This window comes from Miniopterus natalensis, chromosome 14, assembly GCF_054644295.1.
Source record: "Miniopterus natalensis isolate mMinNat1 chromosome 14, mMinNat1.hap1, whole genome shotgun sequence".
In the NCBI taxonomy this organism is placed as follows: domain Eukaryota; kingdom Metazoa; phylum Chordata; class Mammalia; order Chiroptera; family Miniopteridae; genus Miniopterus; species Miniopterus natalensis.
Genome location: NC_142094.1, coordinates 48557115 through 48578480, shown reverse-complemented (window position 1 = coordinate 48578480; position 21366 = coordinate 48557115). Strand labels below are relative to the sequence as shown.

Here is a 21366-nt window from a genome sequence, read left to right as displayed (position 1 = left end):
TGCTGAGGTCAGGGCCCCAGATCGAGTACCCAGAGCCCCCCTTCCTGTCCCAGCCCCTCCCAAGGGACCTGCCTATTTTGGGAGCCTGGCTCTGAAGCCCGAGTCTTTTTTGGGCACATGTTTTCTCTTACGAGCACAGCCAGCTTGCTGGAGAGTACGGCAGAGCCCAGGCATGTGGTCAAGATCTCCCCATAAGGACTACACAGAGAGCAGGGCAGGGCCGTTCCTCCAGGAAGCGCTGGGAAGGCGGCTTCATTCATGCAACCGCTGGTGGGGTCTCGAACTCATCCCACACAGCAGGCGTCCTGCCCCGGGGGTTCCTGTAACTTGGTCCCCAGTGGCTGTTGTGCAGATGTGGCTACACTGTCGGCACCTGGGACAAACGTTACCTTCTGTGTTCTTGTGTTTTCTGGATCAGAGGACTCTGTTTCTTTCTCCTGCCGGCCCGCTGACGGGGGGCTTTCTCCCATGCCCTCTCCTCCAGCCTTGCCAAAGGAAGAACAGAAGAAACCAAATCAGTGGTCAGCAGTGAGCTGAGCACAGCTAACAGTTGTCGGGTGTGTTGTACATATATTTCTTCTATCCTCACAAAACCCCTTAGAGGCAGGTGCTATCATCTTCATTTTACAGATGAGGGAACTGAGACTCAGAGAGGTTAAGTAACTTGTTCAAGGTCACACAGACTAATGGAGGCCCAGGCTGTCTTAAAGGCCTGACTGATACCTTTAGGAGATTCTAGCACACGGGGCGCTTTTTGCAGCTATGAAACCTCTACACTGTGAGGGTGAATGGAGAGACGTAACAACCATCATGGTGACATCTCTCTAACACATCTGTCCTGGCCATAAAGAAATCACATCCAGGCCACTTATGGGTACGAAGGGGGTTGTCACTCCATCAGTGCCCTATCTCTGTCCTAGAGCTATAGCCCCAACTTGCCATCCCTTCTCTGCTCCCTTCTTCTAGTCCCTCCCTCAAATTAAGTCCCTCATGATGGTGCTCATGTCTGGGAAACTGAATAATTGAAAACAACGTCTGGGCTGAGAATTAGGGTCTCTTACCAGCCTTTAAAACAGGGATCAGCAAACTACAGTCCTCGAGCCAAATCTCACCCAGTGCCTCTTTGTAGTCTGTGGACAATGCTTTTCACATTTCTTAAGTAGTTGCATTTTGAATGATTATATAAGTACCTACCTAATATCCTCAATTTCGCTCCTTGGTCCAGATAGCCTAAAATATCTGGTGTTTTGTGGAAAAAGTTTTCCAACCCCTGTTTTAGAAGTTTTAGAAAGGATATTCTCCCATGATTTAAGTTTTGGCCACCAAATCAATGACTATTCCTGGGGATTCCAGGGGAAAGTTCATTCCCTCTGCATTTTTGATTGAGGTTGACTAAAAGTGACTCTACTTCTAATTTCTTCAAAGCAGACACACCTCTCCTGAGCTGAGAGGAGCCAGCTGGGGCAGGCTCTCAGACCGACTGGTTTAACCAGCTATTATCGGACAGGGGAAGACAGTTCAACCCCCCCAGGGCCTTATTCTTTCAGTGTTTGGTGCACAAAATTCCACCAAAATCCCTGCTCACATCTTCAGAGCTAACCTAAGTGCACAGCAGCTCCAAATGCCTCCAAAAGCCATCAGACCCATAGCTTCTACCAACAGGGGCCCGCTTTCCTTTATTGTTATCTCTCTGAATAAATTATCCATGGCCTTCCCTTGTCAACAATTCACCCTTCCCCATCCCAAGCAGTTGCTGCAGCCCCCACCAGGCAGACAACCCCTGCTCTTCCTCCCCACAGGCACAGGAGACAGAACAGGGCCTTTCAGTGCACCTCTGGCCCTGGGACCACTTCCAGGGGCCAGCAGCAGCTTAAGGGGAACAGAAAAATGCTACTAATGTGCCCCACTACCCACACCAGCTCATGGACCGGGATACTACGTGTCCCACAAAGCTCTGTCTCCAAAGAGCCATGGCCGCCACTAAACCACCTCCCAACTGGTCTTCCCCTTCTGCTCTGTAGCCTTCTCCCAAGTCTGTTCTCCCCACGGCAATCAAGAATGGTCACCCCAAAATGCAAAAACCATCATATCCTCACTGCACCTTCTGGCTTAAACATGTCATGTGCCTCCCCTTGCACTTAGGAGAAACACAAATCCTTACCCTGCCTCCAAGGCCCCGCATGATGTGGCCGCTGTTGACAAATCAGCCTCGCTTCTCACCATCCTAACCCAGGCTCTGCTCCAGCAACACTGGCCTCCAGCCACTGGGCCTTTGCACATGCTGTTCCCTCTGTCTGCTCTTCTTCCTTTTGGCCCAGTAAATACCCACCATTCCTTCAAATCTCAACAGTCACATCCGAACCCAGGGAAGCCTCTGAATAGTTAGAGACTCTGGCAGCGATGTATGCCTCCATCTCCTTCTTAGCAGGTAACACTCACACTCTCCGACTCATTTGAGATCAGGGGTCATTTCAGCTTTACTCACAACTGAGCCCCACTGCTGGGTGCTCCACGGATACTGGTCAATAAAAGAACGGAGACTGGTGGGAGAGGGTGGAGTGAGTAAAAAGTTTGCACCTGCCTCCCAGTGTGCTTGGGGCTCGGTCTGGGCTCTGAACTGGGAACAAGTGGTTTTCTATTTCTCCCTCCTGTGGACTGTTTATACTGGCGGCTACATTCTGGGGACCCCTGGGCTCCATCTTTTTTCTACCACAGGTTTTGGTCTGTACAGTTCCTAAAAGGTAGAGGATTTCAACACATATCTGGACTTTGGTCTTGCTCTAAGAAATGGGAGGTCTGGGAGCCCAGGGCACGCGTTCTGGGACGGCAGCCGCAGAACGGAGCTGAGCAATGGCTGGCTGCTCCCAAGGGAGAGGCACCTCCTCCTCGGTCCGCCACAGCCCCATTTCTCCACCAGGCTTCACTCGTGTGACCTGGTCGGTGTCACCTGCCTGGCTTCTCTTCTCTAGGTCTGGGTTTGTAGCCCTTGCCCCCCCTTCCAGGGAGGTGGCAGAGTGCTCCTTCCCCACGTTCTCCCAGTCACTGACGACTTCTGTCCTCCTGCCTATGGTCTTGGGGTCAGGGTGGCTCTTATGCATGGTCGTGGCCACCCACTGAGCAGCACTGACACCAGCTTCTCCAGCGCGGGCCCTTCCCCCAGAGATCCCAGAGGGTTTCTAATGAGCACAAGCTCATTAAAGCCCTACAACAGCCTTGTGATCACACCCATTTCACAACCAAGAAAACTGAGGGAGGGAAGAAAGGGTGTGACCTGGTTCTCAGAAGCCAGGCCTTTGCCTCCAGAGTCTGGGTGCAGTCGCTCATTTCTTCAACAAGTACGCACTGTATTCTCACTCTAATCTAGGGACTAGGGACAGAGCAGACAAAAATTCCTGCCCTCGTGCAGGTTACATTTGGAGACAGAAGGGACAGACACTAAATAAATAAAGATGTTAGGGGACAGGTTAGGAGGAGACAGGTGCTGCCAAGGAAAGGGAAGCAGGGGAGAAGTGTGCCCTGTGATTGCACGCAGTGGCCAGGACACACTCGGGAATGTGACAGTGAGTAAAGACACAGGGGGCGAGGAGGGACTCATGTGGACTTGGGGGTGGGGTTCCTAGGCAGGTGGGAGGTGCCTGACATAGTAGAAGAAAGGCGAGGACACCTCCTCAGCCCTGTTGTCTTCATTCCCCAAGTCCAGTCCCTCCTGCCTATTATCTGAGTCCCGGGCAGCCCTCTGGGGATCTGGGTTGTTCTCAAGATCACAACACAGAGCTTGAGACGAGTGAGGAAAACCCTCTGTTCTGCTGTTATTTCAACAAGTGGTGGGGCCCCTGGCTTCAAACCCACAGAACCAACCTGTTGGGGACCCCAACTAGTCTCTGTGGACCCCACTCTAGTGCTATTATAGACAGACCAATTAGAGGGACAGAACTGTGGGGGGACCCATGGGGTTTTCTGGGAACCTTTTTTGCATCAGGGGCTCTCAGGGTGACCTACAATGTGTGTCACCTTAAACAGACAAGGGTCGTGGGAACAGATGAAGGGTGAGCAGGAGAAACAAGTCACCAAAGAAGTCTCAGAGCGTCAGTAGGAGTGGGAAGGGCAGCTCCAGGCCTCTGCTGTGGGGACAGATGGTTCCCGACTGGCAGTAGGAGCCCTCGCTCTCTGCCCCTCTGTGCCTTTTCTTGAGTCACTGACCTGTCACCAGCACCCTGGACACCTCCAAGCGTATGGTCGGCCCCCTATCTGCTGGTTCCTCACCTGCTGAAATTCTTGAAAACTAAAGTTATGTTGCTGTTGATGTTTTATGTAGTTGTATCTGTACTGAACACATACACTTTCCTTGTCATTACCCCCTAAAGCACAGTGTAACAACTATCTACATAGCATTGACATTGTATCAGGTATTATATAAGTAACCTAGAGATGCTCTCAAGGTCATGGAAGGGTGTGCAAAGGTTCTATGCAAATAGAGCACCATCTTATATAAGCTATTTTGAGCATCTCCGGGTTTCAGTATCCGCAGGGGGCCTGGACCCAATCCCCAGGGATACTGAGGGAGGACTGTCCACTCTTCTTAGAAACATCCGCTCGTTCACAGGTCCTCAGATCCAGGTCAAGTCCTCATCGAGGCCCACGAGGGCCTTCAGGTCCCCACTGCCCACTCCCTAATCTCACCTCCCGCCCGTCCCCCTGCTAGGCCAGTCAGGATAAATTGTGGCAGACTGAGATGTGCAGCAAGATCACTGGGTGTCCTTTCACTGGAATGCTGGGAAGTTTACCGGCACACCCTGCAGGGTATCTGGTTCTAGGAGAGTCTGTACTTTAACTTGAACTGAGCTGTTTTATGACTGTAAATTGCAGATAACTGATAGTTGTGCAAATGATTCTTGTCCATAAAGATGCAAAGGAATTTCATCTGGTGGAGCTGCAATTTCATCTGGTCCCAGGTTCCCTGTGGAAGAGGTCAGTCTGCCTCTGTTAGCAAATTCCTGGCCACATCTCTACATGCTGCCTGATCTTTAGATTCTCCTTTGAATTGGCTTTTACGTCTTCCTGGTTCCCCCCTTCATTAATGAGTTAAACAGCATCTTTGACATGCATTTGTTTTATGTTCCCACGAAAGCCAAGATTTTACTTTTTAAAAACATGACCCTTTAATGTGCTCTAAAGATGCAGTCATGTTGAGTATCCCCAGGTTCTTTAAGCCAGTCTTTCTTTCTCACTTTTGCCCTTGCTGCTTCCCAAACTGTTTTTTCCCACCTTCAATACTCAGCTCAAATGTCTCCTCTGGGCAGAGCTAACTGCCCGCGGAGCAAGCAGTTCATCCACGCTTCCACTCCAGCATGGGCGCCCCTGTGTGCAAACTGTTTTTGTAGGTCTGCTTCCACCATTAGACCTTGGCCTCTGCCATAACATGGGCTGTTATGCCCTATTCACCCCTGGGCCTCCCTGTGCCCAGCACACTACCTGCAAAGTGGCATGCTAAACAAAGTACTGGCCGAAAGTGTGACTCTTCAGTATGCATGGAGCTGAGCACTGGGCTCCTTATTTGGACTTAGTATTGTCACCAACTCCTGGGTCAGACCAGAAGGTATGCATGTAGGATTTAAAAAACTGGGTTCTCTCTCTGCAGAACCCTTACCCTTCACTATCCCACTCCTACTTAAATGTAGGTGACTCTGGCAAGAAGGACGGGTAAGCCAAGTTAGAACATAAACCTTGTACCCGGAGTCCTTCTGGTGACCCACTGCGTGAGCTGAAGTCACACAACAGGTTATGGGCCCTTCCAGATGCTTCCACGAAAGATGCCAGCTAACTGCTGATCATTTTTATTACGGTGGAAGTAAAACACTGTAGACAGTGTCTAGAGAAACACACCAAGCCCTGGGCACCCAGTATAATTTAGTGGGTGGTGGCTGCTTCTCCTTTACTGCCTCCTTTCGAAGTCCCAGGATTGGTAGATGCTTTTGGCAGGAGACAAGACAGCAGACCAAAGATCTAATCTCCCTTGGCAGAGTCTGTGGGTGCAAACACCTCGGGACGCTCCACCCTGGACAAACAGGAACACAGAGGCCTTTGCAGCAGGCCCTCCCGAACTTCTAGTAAAGGCAGCAGGTGCTATGGTGCTATTCGGAGCCACATCACCGAGGGGTAATTCCAGCTCTGCCATTTCCCGGCTGTGTGTCCTTGGGTAACTAACTTAAGCTCTCTGGGCCTCCATTTCCTCCTCTAGAGGAATAATAGCATTATTAGTATTACTACCTCGCAGGGTTGCTGTGAGAATTAAATGGCTTGATTGAGACAAAGTATTTAACACAGTGCCTGGCACAGGGGTCAACATTCAACAAGTGTTTCATTCATTCAGTAACCTTCATCCTCATGATATTAACACTGTTGCCCTTGGGGACCTGCCTCTCCTTACCTGGGGGGAAGATGGATCCTTACCTCATTCTCGGCCATTCTGCTTTCTTTTCTGTCATCAGCTCCTTCTTGGTCTTTGTCGGGTCTCTTGGTTCTGGTTTTCTCGCTCTGCTTGGGCTTGGTGCCGTCGGGGGCCCTGGTGACCCTGGGCTCCAGCCCGTCCTCCCTGCCCGAGTCGTCGGGGTGGGGGTGCCTGCCCTCCCGCAGCCTGGCCTCGTCTTTCCGCCTGGACCTCCCGGGGGCATCCTGCTGCTGCTTCGGGTACTTGTCCGCTTTGCCCTTGGGCTCCTTGCGGTAGTAGCCATCCTCTCGGCTCTTGTAGCCTGACGCAGAGTGGGGCGGGTTGGGGGACCCAGACCTCGGGTGCCTTTCTCGGTGGCCCCTCCCTCCGTCCAGTCGCTCCTCTAACTCGGCTTTGTCCAGTGGCCGAGGGTAGTGTTTGCGATCGTGCGCCCGCGGGTCCGTCCTGTCCCTCTTGTCTTCTCCGTTCTCCCTCCAGGGGGCCGGGTCTCTGTCGTCCTCCCTCCTGGTGTAGGGGGCGTGCTCCCAGCAGTCCCGGCCATTGCCCCAGTCAACCCTCGAAGGGCCCAGAGGACTGTGCGAAGAGCTGCAGGAGGTGAAGCTCGGAGTGTGGGACCTCGGGGACAGGGACCGGCTCACCGGGCTGCGGGACCGTGGCCTCTCGGGGCCGTATCTGTGAGGGAGCGAAGAGGGGGTTTGGAATCTGCACCTCTCCAGCCTCTGCCCCTTCACTCATCCTGCTCCTGGAACTGGGATGAATAATTGGTCTGGTTTGGCTCAGCACCATCTTTCTTCCTCTTGGAAGTGAGCTCAGCTCTCCCGGCAGGGACCGGGGGGGGGACGGGGGGTGCCCTGCTCCGCCCAGCGGGCACCCACCCAGCCCTCAGGTTCAATGAAGACTGAAGCCGCTCCCCCACCTCCGCCCCTATCAGCATAAAGGCGACTTTCCTCCTTTCCTCGTGGCAATCTGGTCAGATCCTGGGCATGTGAGAGGGATGCTCGTTGCTGGGGGTGTGGAGGGGAGGGAGGGCTCAGAGATTCCAAAAACTAAAAACTAGGAAAGCATTTTTGGGTTGGAAGAGACCTTAGAGCACTGAACTGGCAGTCTTTCAGATGAAGAAATGGACCTGCGTAAGGTTTGGAGCAAGATCTCCTAAGTTACCCACCCCCCCAACCACCACAGAACTGCAGACGGCAGAGTATGGCTTTGCACATGTTTTTTAAAAACCCAAATAACTATGGTCTAAAAAACAAACAAAAATCCCAACCCTAAACAGCTCCCCCCTGAAGGTTGTTCGGTTATTTGGCAGGTAAACTGAGCCACATGCCCAATATCCTAAAGTCCAGAAAGACCATGCAGCCCTCGCTGACGGGACCTGGAGATGTGGCTGCCAGGGCCAGGCTGCCTTGCCGGTCGCCGGGGAACAGCCCGGGCTCAGCCCTCGGCCGTGATGTTAGAGCGCCACCTGCGGCAGCCCTGGAAAGAACCACAGGATCCGCAGGCCAGGTGCCCGCTCCCGCGTTCACCTTGGCTCTCTCTGCACAGCGACTGTCTTTGCAGGGCGGTGACAGTGGCAAACTTGTAGCCACGGCCTGGCGCAGTCACAACTTCAGCTGGAAGAAGTAAGTTGGAAAACTGACTGCATTCAATGTTCAGAGAGACTAGTCAAGTAACTGCTTTTGGGGGGAGCATCTCCATTCCTGTTCCTACATCTACATTAGGCATGAAAATCAGGAGCTGGCTCTAAACAGAAAACACACACACACACTCTTTCAGGCTGTCTTAGCAAAGTATTGCCCCTAAGAGCCAGTTATGGACAGACCCCCTCCTGTATTCCTTTCTAACAAGCAGGAGCAGCTGAGAGGAAGCCTAGCATCTTGCATTGTGCTGAGGTTTAACCTGAGCAGCACTTCTGACCAGACTGCTGTGTTCCATCGGGCCCACGGGAAGGTAGGGCCCAGAGAGGTGGACGGACAGGGCAGGGGCGGGGCAGGGGCAGGGCAGGGCAGGGCAGGGCAGGGCAGGGCATAGTGTGACTCAAATATCCTTCAGGGTGCGAAGAAGAGAACATCCCAACTGCCCAGCAAATGCCCTGAGAGCCAGCTCCGGGGCCTCACCTGTCTGCTTCCCGGAACATGTCCCTCTCCCTCTGGGAATGAATGTCCTGGATGATGGCAGCCACATTTTTCCCGGGTTTCTAGACAAAGTGAGAAAGGTCATCAGACCAGAGGCAGCCTTGCAAACACCAGAGGGTAGCAGCTAGGACCCGGGCTCATGGTCCAGTCCCCGATGGGGAAGACGGGCCTTCTCACGGGAAGAAAGAAGTTTAACCCAGGGGGTGAGGGCTCTGGGCATCATGCGGGACAGTGGGGGGCTGAGCGGTCCGGGGGACACAGCGTCCACTGAGCTGGGGAAGGAAAGACACAAAGTCCCGTTTGTTCACACCTACCTCCCACCCCTTCTGGAATAAGAGACAATGCCTGAGATGTAAAGGGAAGGAGGGAGCGAGAGAGGGAGAGGTTCCGGATGGAGGGAGGGCAGGCAGGCATTGTAACTTGGAAAGAGGCTTGAAGGTCACTGAATGCAGGGACCACTTTTTACACACGTGGAAAAGGAGACCCAGAGGGATGGAGGCAGAGTCCTCCTTGCACAACTCCAGGGTCACCAGCCACACTGTGTTCCATGCAGAGGTGACTCCTGGAGTTGTGCTGGGTTGAGGAACACATTCAAGGTCACAGAGACGGTTAGAGAATCAGGACTTGGCAACGGGCATCTCGGCCCCAGGATCCTTCCCGTGACCTGTGCAGCACCTACTCCAGGGTGTTCCTCCACAGGCCCACCTGTGCTCAACGTAAATCGTGGGGTGGGCAGCGTAAGCTGTGAGCCGTGGCTTGCAGCTGAGGGTGCCAGGCACCCAAAGGCCCCAGCCATTCCAGTAGTCACTATTCGGTGGCTGTGCCAGGACAGGACCAACCCTGGTCCCCGAATCCCAACCAAAGCCCTTTCCTGAACCCAGAATGGAAAACAATAACAAAGCAGTAAGAAATAAACAATTAAAAAAGAAACTGATGGGCACAAAAGGCGAGAGAATCAATTGCCTACAGAGAATTCATCCCTCCCATTAAAATGTATGGAGTAGGATACATTTATTGTATGTGATTATATCTCAATAAATTTAAAAACCCTTGGTCTGTAAAGTCAACATTTGACAGGGAATTTTATTAAGAAATATAATCAATGGCTGTTTTTATCCCTGATTTTTTTTTCTATATATTTTACAAAGAATTGTGAAACCTCAGAGCCCTATGAATGTTAGGTATCATCATAGATCTCATTTTACAGCTGGGAAAGCCAGGGCCAGAGACAGGCAGTGAGCTACGTGATCCAGCGGGAGTAGATTCTCTTAATCCCCGGAGAGCTTGGCTGCTTATCAGTGTTAGTGTTGAGACTGAGGGTTGGGCTCAGAAAACACAAGTCAAGGAGAGAATGAAGGGGGAGTTGCCTGTGGTTTCAGGGAGAGGTCAGGGCTAGGACATCGGAAAGGAATATACAACGTCCACGCCAGGGAGGGATGTCTAGGCAAGAGGACCTAAACACTGCCCTGCCAGTTCTCTGAGGCGTGACCGGGAGACACTGGTTTAAATTATTCCAGGTTCCCTCCTGCATGTAAGATGCTATGATTCTGGAGAAGTCTTTACAGAACAAACCGGAAAATCATTCAATCTTCTTGTCCAGGTCTGTAGGAAGGAAAACACCCGCGCCGTTGTTCCTAAAGATTGTCTCTCATTCATTCTGTGCACTTGTTGGACACCTGTTATGTGACAGGTTCGGCCCCGAATGCCCTAAGGAAGAGAAGCTCCTTCACGAAGAGTGGATAGGGAGACAGGATTATGGCATGAGGAAACATTCAAGACAAGAGATGGGACGTTCCTTAAGATCTCTTCTTTCTCCCCTCTACTTTGGTGAGCAAAAGGTAAGGTTGTGTGTGGGGGGAACGACCAAAATTTCCCTCCACCTCCACAAGCCCCGGTAGGACCCCATGTGCTGGGTGCCCCGGACACATGCAAGGACATAGCGCTCTGCTGTCTGCCTCCCCAGGAGCCGCTCCCCTTCCCACCCCTGCTCCGAGGGTGCAGCAGGTGACACAGACCTCGCCAGTCACAGCACAGCTGCTCCCTGGCCACAGAGACTGGGTCAGGGAAAGACACGTGTCCTAGCTGGCCCGGTGATCAGAGCGACTCTCGGGACCTCCGTGGGAGCTACGGAGAAAGCTCTGGCTCACTCACGTTGAAGGAAATGGGAAGACAGGGGCCAGAGCTGCCGCAGTCACGGAAGTCATCATGCCACCTAGAGGAGAGGGCCCGGGGCTGCCAGGCGCCATCCAGGGAGACCCCAGAAACAGAGCCAAGTGAGTGGGAAGCAGAGTGGAGAGAGCCAAGTCCTAGCGCCGTCGCCTGGGCCCTGACTCCAGCCACACCTGCCGCCAGGGCTGCTCCTGGACTTTTCGTTTACAGGAGCCAATAAGTTGTTTTTTTTACTTTCATCACTATGCTTAACTCAGGCAAATTTCGGTTCCTTACAGAGAAAGGTCCTGGCTGATGTCAACTTAGGGACTGTAATGCATGCACGGGCGTGTTGCTGCAACATGCTCTGAGCTGCTTTCACACAGAGGCGGTGTGACAGCTTGGGGAGCGGAAAACCCTTATGAAAGGGTCAGACGACAGCATGTCCTAGAGCCTGGCTGCTCAAAGTGTGCTCTGAGGACCTGCTGTGTGGGCACCTCCTGGGCGCGCGTCAGAAACGCAGAATCACAGCCCTGCCCCAGGCCTGCTGAATGGAAATTATAACAAGCTCCAGGTTAAGGTCAGAGAAGCTCTGTGAGAATACTACCCCTGGGGCTCACTGGCTCGGTGACTGCAGCAAGTCACCTGATTTCTCGCGGGGACACTGGAGATCATAATAACTCAATATAGGGACGCAGATATAGTGCAAACCCAAAACAGTCCTAGGTTTTCATCGTGGCTCTTCCAGTAACTATGAACGTTGGCAAGTTACCAAACTCCTACGAGCCTCAGTTTCCTCATCTGTAAAACCGAGGTCATAATACCTGTTGGACAACACTGACGTCAGAATTACAGGAGATAATGTATTTATGCAGAGTACTTGGCACACTGCTTGGCCCAGGGTTTGAGGACTCAAAGGTGCATACGCTTCTTGTTATTGCTGTGCTGTTATAATTGCTGTGATTATCCACCCTCCGCACCTCACGGGAAAGAGGGATTGTGAGACTCAAGGAGACAACGTACGAAAAAAAATGCTTCTAACCACAGAACTGGGGGTTTAGTCTCTTACTGATCTGGAAACTGAGGCTCACGGAGGTGAAGCAGCCCGTCCAAGCTCATCAAAACAGGAAGGGGTGGACTAGGTTGGCACCAGCACCCTCCAATCTGGCACAGCTCACATGGCTGTGGGTGGCTCTGTGTTTACCTGTTCTCCTCCCACCAGACTGCGAGCTCCTCTGCAAGCTTGCTGCCTCGGTGCTGGCCCAGTTCCTGCCCACAGTGGGCACAGTATTTGCAGAACGCAAGTCTGTACCATATGATCTCTCTAACCCCTGGTTTTTGCACCACCTGGAACTATCTCCCTCGGTAAGCTACTGACGTGCCTCAGTACCTTACTTGAAGGAGCTGAGTACTGCTGTTAATCTTAATTAGAGCTTACAGCAACATTTCATCTGGAGACCAAAGCTCCACTGGGAATTGAGCGCAGAAATTCAACTTTAGCCCCCGGGGAGAATCCAAGAAGATAGGAACTCTGGCTGGGTGGAGAATGGGCTGGGAGCTTTCACTTGCCTGAGAAAAGCCATATGCTTTCATTAGTCAGGAAAAAATGCCAGGTTCTGCCAGAACTGCTGGCAAGGGAGCTTCAGAAGCAAGACTGCAAGCAAAGCAGAATGGGGGCTTTGGCAGCTGGCTGACATACACCCGATCTACATACGCGGACTTGTCAGAACGCGAGTCCTGGCCAGAAACAGCCGCCCAGCCTTTGTCTTCTGACTTCAGCTTTGAAGGCAGACTGAGGCCCGGGGGTCTTAAACAAAATGGACCCCTAGTAAATGTGGAATGAGCTGAAGTGATGTGGAAAATCCCTATTACATGGGACCGTAGAAAGCACAAAATGAGAAGGTATATTTAAGCACAAATATAACACCAATTACGACAAATCCAAATGAATTAAGTGCTCTAGTTTAGTGAACTCCTGCAGCCCATTAAGAAGACACATCTTAAGGAAAAGCATGGCATGAGCGATCACCTTGAAAAGAAACTTTCCACCAGAGAAGATCCAGATGGAACAGCCAATAAGCATATAAGAAAAGTGCTCTATCATAATCAGGAAAATAACCAATAAAACCATCACAAACCATTGCGCCTCCCCGGACAGGCGAAAATTAGGAAGTCAGACAGGACAAAAACGTTAGCAAGAATGTGGACCACTGAAAACTCTCAGACAGTACTCACAGGAGTGTAAATTTGGGACAAGTAATTCTGAAGAGTTTGCTATTACCTAGTAAACCGCAGGATAGGCATGCCTCTGGCTCAGCAGCTCCTCCGAGGGTAACATGTTTGAGAATGTTCACAGCAGTACTGTCCCTAACAACCTAACACTGCTAACAGTCCAAATGTCCGTCAGCAGAGGAACAGATAGATAAATCTGTAGTCATACAACAGAAGTTCATACGACAATGAATATAAATAGACACGCCCAACACGAATGGCACACTGTCGAGTGGAAGAGGCAAGGCCTGAAAGAACACAGTCAATAGGACTCGAGTTAAGTTCAAAAATAGGCTGTTAAGGAAGGCGGATGAAGGCGGCGGACCCGTAAGCTAAAGGAAGGGAACGAGGAGCCTGGAGGTCCCCCGAGTGGAGAGGGGAGCACTGGGCAGGAAGAGGGCCTCAGGGGGCCTCCTGGGTACCGCCGGTGTCCTATTTCTTGGCTTTGGTGGTGGTTTTATGGGACTTACGGGATTTCACCCATTAGTGCTTTTTAAACTGTGTGATGCACCATTAGTCACTTTTCTGTATGTATGTATGTTGTACTTCGCAAGAAAGAAAGGAAGGAAGAAAAGAGAAACAGAGGACAAGCTGAAACAAAAACAAAAGCCCTGTTTGGAATTATCCGAATTCACCCGAGTTCGGACAGTGGCCAGTTCAGTCCCGGGCTGCTCAAGATTTCTACGAGGCTGAAGACAAATACAGAGGGTGGCGGGGAGATGAAGGGATCGAGGAAGGTGACAAGGGGAGAAAGTTACTAAGACCCGCACGGGTGGGAAGGAGGTTATCTTCAGGGTTTATGCCTGGAACTTCCACCTCCAAAAAGCAAGCGCCTTTCCCTGCTCCCTTTCCCCCCGGCACCCCGTGGGTGCCAGGCAGTTAGCCGTCCCGGCTCCGGCACCCCTCTGCATTTTATACTCCGGTCAATGAGCACGTCTCCTGCCACGTTATCATGGTTTGCCTTCCCACGGGACATCCTCAGAGGCAGTGGGTAACTTTGGCATCTTTCCTGTCCTCTCCTTAGGACGGTGCCCGGCAAGGAAGAGATGCTCGGCGGACGCTTGGCGAGCGACTGAACGAACGAGAGCAAGCTTTACCTTCAGCTGCAGTTCCTTGTATCGCTTAGACATCCGAATGAGCAGCTTCTCACCATTGATCACAGCAGACTTCTCTTGGTAATACTGGACCATGGCCTGAGCAGCTTCTGTGTAAGCCATCTCTAAGAAGGCCTAGGAAAGAACGGCAGGACACGCGTTGGACTGGACATGAATGGTCCCACACAAAATGCAGTCTAAGGCAGGATTCCAAGGTCGTGAAGCTCAAGGACAGGCAACACGAATCCGGGGTGACAGAAGTTAAGAGCTCCGCGGCCCCTGGGGTGGGGTGGGGTGCTGACTGGGAAAGGGGCGTAAGGAAACCTCCTGAGGTCCTGGAAATGTTCCATATCTTGACCCGGGTGGTAATTACAGGGATGTACGCATGTAAAAAATTAATGGAGTCGTGCACTTAGGACCAGCGCACTTTAGAGCATGTATTTCATACCTCCATAAAAAGGAAAAACACACACAGCAGTTCAAGGAAGAGCTCTTTTTGATCCCATCTGTTCAAAGAGACCTATTTATTAACTTCACCAAAAGAGCTCATTATAACACGGCCCCTCTCTTGATCCCCATGGTTACCAAACGTCCTTCTTAATTATGTATGTCCATCCTGGGCTACGTCACGCCACAGGCCCCTCTGGGATGGGAGGGCCCATTACCGACCGTCTCCCAGGGGAAGGGTGAGGCCGGAGAGAGTGAGTTTGTTGTGACCTTGGGCCAATCCCTGCAAAATTCACTCTTTAGTGGTGGCAGCGGCAGAAGACAGAGGCGTGAGCCCTGGGTATCTGAGCTCTCACTTTCTTTGCAAAATAAGAAATATACCGAAAAGCTCAGGAGCACCCCAGGCTTGAAGGAAGGTCATGTCTTTGTGAGTTCGAGAGAGAGGAAAACCCAGTTATGTTTCCACAGCAATTTTCCTCTTTATTTAACTGTTCTGATTTTTTTTTTTTAAAAAAAAGGAAAAACTTATAAAGAAATGGTCTTTTCCATTCAATCGGTGTCTACAGAGACTTTCTGAACAGACTGTTGGACTGACCTGTCAGTTTACCCCAGGAGCTGCTGAGGATTAACTGTCGTTGCTGTTTCTTAGGTTCGTCTGGCCTGTGCTGACCTGGCCCCTTGGTGCTGAGAAGGAAGTGGCCCGTGACAGGGGCCCTCACTGCGAGCACCTCCTCTCCATCGCCTTGCACAGGCTCCCCTCCTCCTTCCCTCACATTTGCTGCTGAATTTCAGACATGCCTTTCCCCACGCTGTCGCGGTCTGCGGCAGATGTGTGGGAGACTAGAAGTCACGATTATTTTGAGTTTTATTCAGGTTCTGCCACCCTGCTTTCTAAGTGCCTCTTTGTTCCTGGAAACATTTTCGTGCCTCTAGCTCTCACCTGTCAAATGCGAATAATATTAATTCAGCGACTTGCACTGCATTAATGTTGCAAGCTGAATTTTGGACATTTGCCCAAAATAGAATTCTGAGAAGTAGGAACAAAGAGACAAAGTGAGCCGTGGAAGCCCAGGCTGATGGAGGGAGACCACTGGTGATCCGATGTGGCTCTGAGTCTCTGAAGCTCATGCTTTAATTAAGAAAAGAATTTCTCCTATGCCTGTTCCTGTGATTCATAAAATAAAAATCTTTATTAACAACCAAACACAAAATATTCTTACTTCTGACCGTTCTCTCTATAATCTCCCTCTTTGACTAAAGAAATGAAGACAAACATATTAACTCCCAAGGACTCAGTCAATCCCCACAGGTTAAGGGTTCTTAGCTCCTTAGACTTACCAGGCATCTATCAATTCCCACATATTCTCCTGCTGTGAGGCCCAAGGGCCTCAGATGGTAACACCAAGGATTAGTAAAAATACCCGTTCCCCAGTCAGTTGCTGTTGGCTCCAAATTCAGGCCCTCAGCTATGAGAAACTTAGGAGGTAAGACTGTAGCATTCGCTCAGGGGACTGATAATGCAGTAATAAGACTCAAGCCCATGGGTTTCTATTTTGGGGGCCAGTTAGCTTTTCTATGTTAATGAGCACCTCTTTCCAAAGCACCTCCTCACCTCTAGGCAACTCACAAAGGCCTGTAACCATCACAGGAAGGGTAAGGGGAAACAAGGGGAAACAAAACCCCACCATCAACAAAAACCTCTGTTTGTTGGTAAAGACCAATAGGAGTCCAGCTGTGTAATACCTCTATGTTAAGAAAGCTTCTTTAAAAAAAAAAGTATATATATATATATATACTTATATATATATGTATATGTGTGTGTGTGTGTATATATATATATGAAAGTGCCCAGACCTACCTGATTAGTAGACTTCATGAGGATGTAATTGGTGACCTTTCCAAAGGGCAGCCCCAAGTTAATGACGTCATTCTCAGTGCAGCTTCCTTCTGGAAGATTGCAGATATGCACCACGCGGCCAGCACCCGTTTTCCGCTGCACAAACTAATAGAAACAAAGAGCAGTGGCTGGTCTTCAAAAGACATTTCCCTCTTGGCGTCTATTCCAGTTGTTCCTACTGGTCCTCTCCCCCCAAATAATGATTGCAAAACTACAACTTACAAAATTAAAGCAGGAAAGAATTCATTCACGAACTCATACAAAACATCGAAGTTATGCCATCTCTTTATACAGAAGATTCGCAACATTGTTAATGAACAATCACATCCAGAGCTTTGAGGCAATGGGCAGATGTTCCTGGTGGAAGGTGATCTACAATCTTTTGAGAGTACACTTGAGCAATAGTTAATAAAACTTAAAATATACATAGCCCATGATCCTGCCATCCCACTTCTGGAAATCTACCCTACAGAAAGAAATGCATCAATGTGCCAATGTCAATACATGGATATTTGTCACATGGATATTTGTCACAGGAATTTGTACATGGATATTCGTCACAGGAATTTGTAAGGTGATGAAAAAGATTGGAAACAGCCTGAATGTCCAAAATAGGGGACTGGTTGAGTAAACGGTGGTTCAAGCATACAACAGAAAACTATGTAGCCACTAAAAGGAGGAGACAGATGAGCTGACAGGAAATAATGTTTCAGAAAATTAGGTAAAAAGACAGGTTGCCGAGTAGCATGCCATTTTTGTAAAACAAAACAAAAAAATCAAAAATGTGTGAGAAAGAGATACATGAAGCAAGTGTCATAAAGTTTGGATAATTACTGGAATTGGGGGATGGGGCTACGGAGTTACTTATACTAGTCTTGACTGTTGTGTCTGTCTGAAATTTTCCCCAAAGGAAACAATGTTAAAGGATATCCGCAAGAGGGGACAGGTATTATGGGAGGCTACATATCAACTTGTCAACACTGGTTATCTTCCAAGGGCAGAACGCGAAGGGGGGGAAGAGATGTTGAACCGTTTTCTTATATGCCTCATATTGTCTGACTTATAATTTTTAAATATTCCAATAAAGAAAAAAGAGCATAGGAAGGGCTTGGGGGACCCTAATACATTCACAGAATCAGTGGTTTAGGGAAGTGGCTCTCAAAACTTGGTTGGCCTTTGGAATCCTTTCCTCAAATAAAAGCTTGTTCAGCAGCCCAATACATGCGCCACGGAAGGGGAGCTGCTCTGCACAAACGCTGGGGTCCTGCGCCCTCCGGCCGCATCCAGCTGGGAGTCCCAAAGGCACCTCTAAGGAACACCGTTTGGAAGCCAAGACCTGGGCCTAATCAAAGCTCCCGGGGGAAGGAAGTGTGTCTGTCTGGTTCTGTGCAAACCTTAATCAGCCTGAGCCTCCCGGAGGTTTGAGAATTAGTAAAACCGTAAGCCAACGCAGTGTGAATGAGAAGGGTGCAATTTCCCAAACCCAAAACACACTCTAACGGCAGAGCCTCCTTTTGCATAATCACCATCTTCTAGGAGACAGTGAACTTCAACATCTAATTTCATGAATGTGAAGCTGGCTTGCTAAGGTAACACAGCGGTGAAGTGTGAGGTCCCATCCCCAACAAGGGCTAATACTTGGGTAATTCTACCACGAACAGCCCTCACTTGTCCCATATGGGCTGAAGACATTTAAAGTCTATAAGAATTTCCATTTATGGTTCAGCCTTGAACTGGAGAAACCCAAATGCCCCTTTCAGATCTCTTTGTCTGCGATGTTGAGAGATCAAACACTTTCCCAAAGGGGAACAGGACCCCATGTGTGGCCCAGGTGGCTCTCAGGGCTCTCCAGGGATGAGAGGAGCAGAGCAGTTAAGAGGCAGGATCTGTGCGTCTCATTAGGGTGAATATAAAGACACAGACCCAGCCGAGCTGCCAGGCCAGCAAAGTGGCTGGTCCTCTGAGGTTATCGCTGGGTGCTCTGACCCTCCGCCTCCTAGCAGGCACGTTTCTGCCCCATGTGACTTTGTGTGGCTGGCCTGGGCCAACGTGTGCTTGGACAGCAGAGCAGACACACAGGGCGGTTCTGGGCCCATCCCCTCTCTAGTTGCCTAGCGACTGGGCACAAGGGCCAGGCCTCTCTCTCTGTCTCCTCCAGTCTGAAAATGCAACTGGAGAGGCTTTTATTCAGAGTGAGTGCAACAGAAGCCGCTGCGGGCGGTGGAACAGGCCTCGGGAAAATAAACACCCGCCCAGCTGCCAGTCACCCAAGAACGAGATGGATTCACGCTGCAGACCTTGTTAGGCTCGAAAACAAATGGGTCTCAATTAGGGTTTTCACTCAAATTTTCGAATGCATTCCGTGAGTGCTTTTTTCCTCCCAAGATTTTAAATCAGAGACGGAGGTTGGATTTTATTGTCTTTTGCTCCCATTTAAGGTAATCACGAGATCTTTAGTATTCTTCCAGTTAATTATGTTCATCTGGAGCTTCCCAGCTGGCGAACTGCAGCTGGGTTCTCGGTGAGACAAGACACTGACCCTCGGGGGGGCCAAGTACCCCCAGTGACTGCGAGCAGCTTCTGCAGCTCAACCAGTGCGCCTCAGGTTACTGTTTTCTAAGGAAGCCGTGAAATGAAAATCTGGAGAACTGAGAATCTTGAAAATCTCTGTTAAGGGTTTCCTGTGTATTGTGTCTGGCTTCAGGGCAAGTGAAAAACTCCATCAGTTAGAAAACAAGATTTTTACGTGTTTCAGGCATACCTGGTTTTATTGTGCTCCCCAGATTCTGTGTTTTTTACAAATTGAAGGTAAGACCCTCCACCAGCAAAAAGATACGACTCTCTGAAGGCTCAGATGATAGTTACGACTCTCTGAAGGCTCAGATGATAGTTGTTCACATTTTTTAGCAATAAAGCATTTTTAAGTTAAGGTATTTACATTGTTGTTTTTTTACAAAATGCTGTTGCACACTTCGTAGGCTACAGTATAGCCTATGCACGGGAAACAAAAATGTTCGTGTGACTCGCTTTATTGCATTACTCGCTTTATTTCGGTGGTCTGGAACCAAACCCGCAAAATCTCCAAGGCGTGCCTGCAAATGCTTGATTTAGGGCAGTTCAGTCTGCATTCTTTTCTGTCGTCGATCTAAAATACCTATTTGTTAAACTTGATTAGGTTCAAAATCATATTTGATCTGTAAAAGCTGTGGAGTTATATACATAAAATCACTTTAACCTATTCTTGAACACATTATATAAACACAGCTATTAGTCCATATGCCCTATGGCAGATCTGAATTCGGAGTGAGAAAGTTAGGGAGGGAAGAGAGTGGGAAGGGGAGAGGAGGAAGAATGCCATCTCTAGTGGTCCCTGTAGAGTAAAATCTGTTCCTTGGGGCACAGATACCCTTGAGTGCCCTTGAGCAGGAAGCATGATGCAGTGGCCCAATTCCCAGCCTGGTTCCCTAATTAAAGTCCTTAAGGGTCTTCAGGTAATAATATCTCAAGGGAGCGTCATTATTTTTGACATTTAAAAAACCTGAGTTGAGGTCATACTTTGAGTGTCTTGACTCTATCAATATGGTAACTCTGGTTAGGTATTAGCCTTATTAGACAGTCTGATTGATGTGTCTGTTATTGATTAATGAAAATGGGTAACTAGTTAATCACTCACTAATATAAGTACTTTGGCAGATACAGTACTTTTCCAATCATGGAAGGCAGGACAGTGGCTGCTTGAGGTGGGAGTAAATAATTAAAAGGGGTTTTGTTCGGACTTCCTGCTGTAGTGGAAAGAACCTAATCCCGGACGACGGGGGACCTGGCTTCAAGTCCCAGCTCGGCCACTGATTAGGTACGTGACAGGAGCAAACGAGTTTTCCTTTCTAGGCCTTAGTTTCCCAGTGTCTGGAATGAGGGAGGTGGCCTATCCGTCTAAAGTCCTTTCCAGATGTAAAATATCCATGCTTATGTGGCTCTAAGTTCTCAAATTCCTCTCCGCCCAGAAGCCTTGCCAAGCTAAACCCTAAGATCCAGGGTAATGGTAACTCTCCCCAACTGTGTTGGGAATAACCAGAAAACCCGTGTCTTTCCTCCTCTCCGTCCCAGTGCAATGTCTGTCCTCCCCCCCGTGTGCTCATCTGTTTCAGCATAAATACAGTCACAAGCATGTTCATCTTTCAGACATGCCTGTCCGTGTCGGTGGTGGTCTCACCTTTACAGGGCTGAAGGTAAGCTCCAAGCAGGGAGCGTCTTGCTGATGAGCTCTGCCGTTCCCTGAATGACCCTGCGCCACAGTGCCTACAGGGGTTGAGATGATATCCTGAGACAAACTAAGAAGACACGGGCCTGGTACCTGTTCAAGGACAGACACACATCAAGTGTGTGCCTTGTAGTGTCCAGGCACCAGTGCCAGGGCAACGGGAATGTCAGACAGACCTGGATCTGAACCTGCTCCCCGAGTTACTGAATTTCTCCAAGCCTGAGGTTGCTTGTCTGTGAAACAGGGAAAATAGAAATTGATTCCACATGACTGTTGAGAAGACAAAACTGCCACAATGTATGTAAAGTGCCTCCTTGCAATGCCTGGCATCCAGCTGGCTCCTCTAAATAAATATGTCTCCTTTCCTCCAACAGTTAAAGGATGTGCTATGCTGATTCTAGCCTGGGGAAGGGAGGATGTAACTGTAACTGTGATCATGGAAGAGAGAGTCTGTGTTCTGAGGAAATTCTTTCTGACCGTAATTAGGGGTGAAGAGATATAATGTTCTAAAATGGCTCAAGAAAAAAACAGGCATAGATGACTACACAGATGGATGAAAGATAAACAGAGATGGATGGCTGGACAGATGGATGAGCAGATGAAGAGACAGAGAGGTGGATGGGCAGACAGACAGAGATGGATAGACGGACTCATGAGAGAGACAG

At 49.8% G+C, this 21366-nt stretch overlaps 1 protein-coding gene across 1 annotated transcript in view; it reads right to left on the bottom strand.

The window, feature by feature from the left end:
- Positions 1 to 21366, bottom strand: part of RBM20 (RNA binding motif protein 20) — a 158590-nt gene that overhangs the window by 14361 nt on the left and 122863 nt on the right. The window contains exons 6-10 of the mRNA XM_016212098.2: positions 16402 to 16545; positions 14100 to 14231; positions 8566 to 8645; positions 6451 to 7120; positions 390 to 485 (exon numbers count right to left, since the gene is read on the bottom strand). Coding sequence (XP_016067584.2) covers positions 390 to 485; positions 6451 to 7120; positions 8566 to 8645; positions 14100 to 14231; positions 16402 to 16545 — 1122 coding nt within the window. The remainder of the gene's footprint in view (positions 1 to 389; positions 486 to 6450; positions 7121 to 8565; positions 8646 to 14099; positions 14232 to 16401; positions 16546 to 21366) is intronic.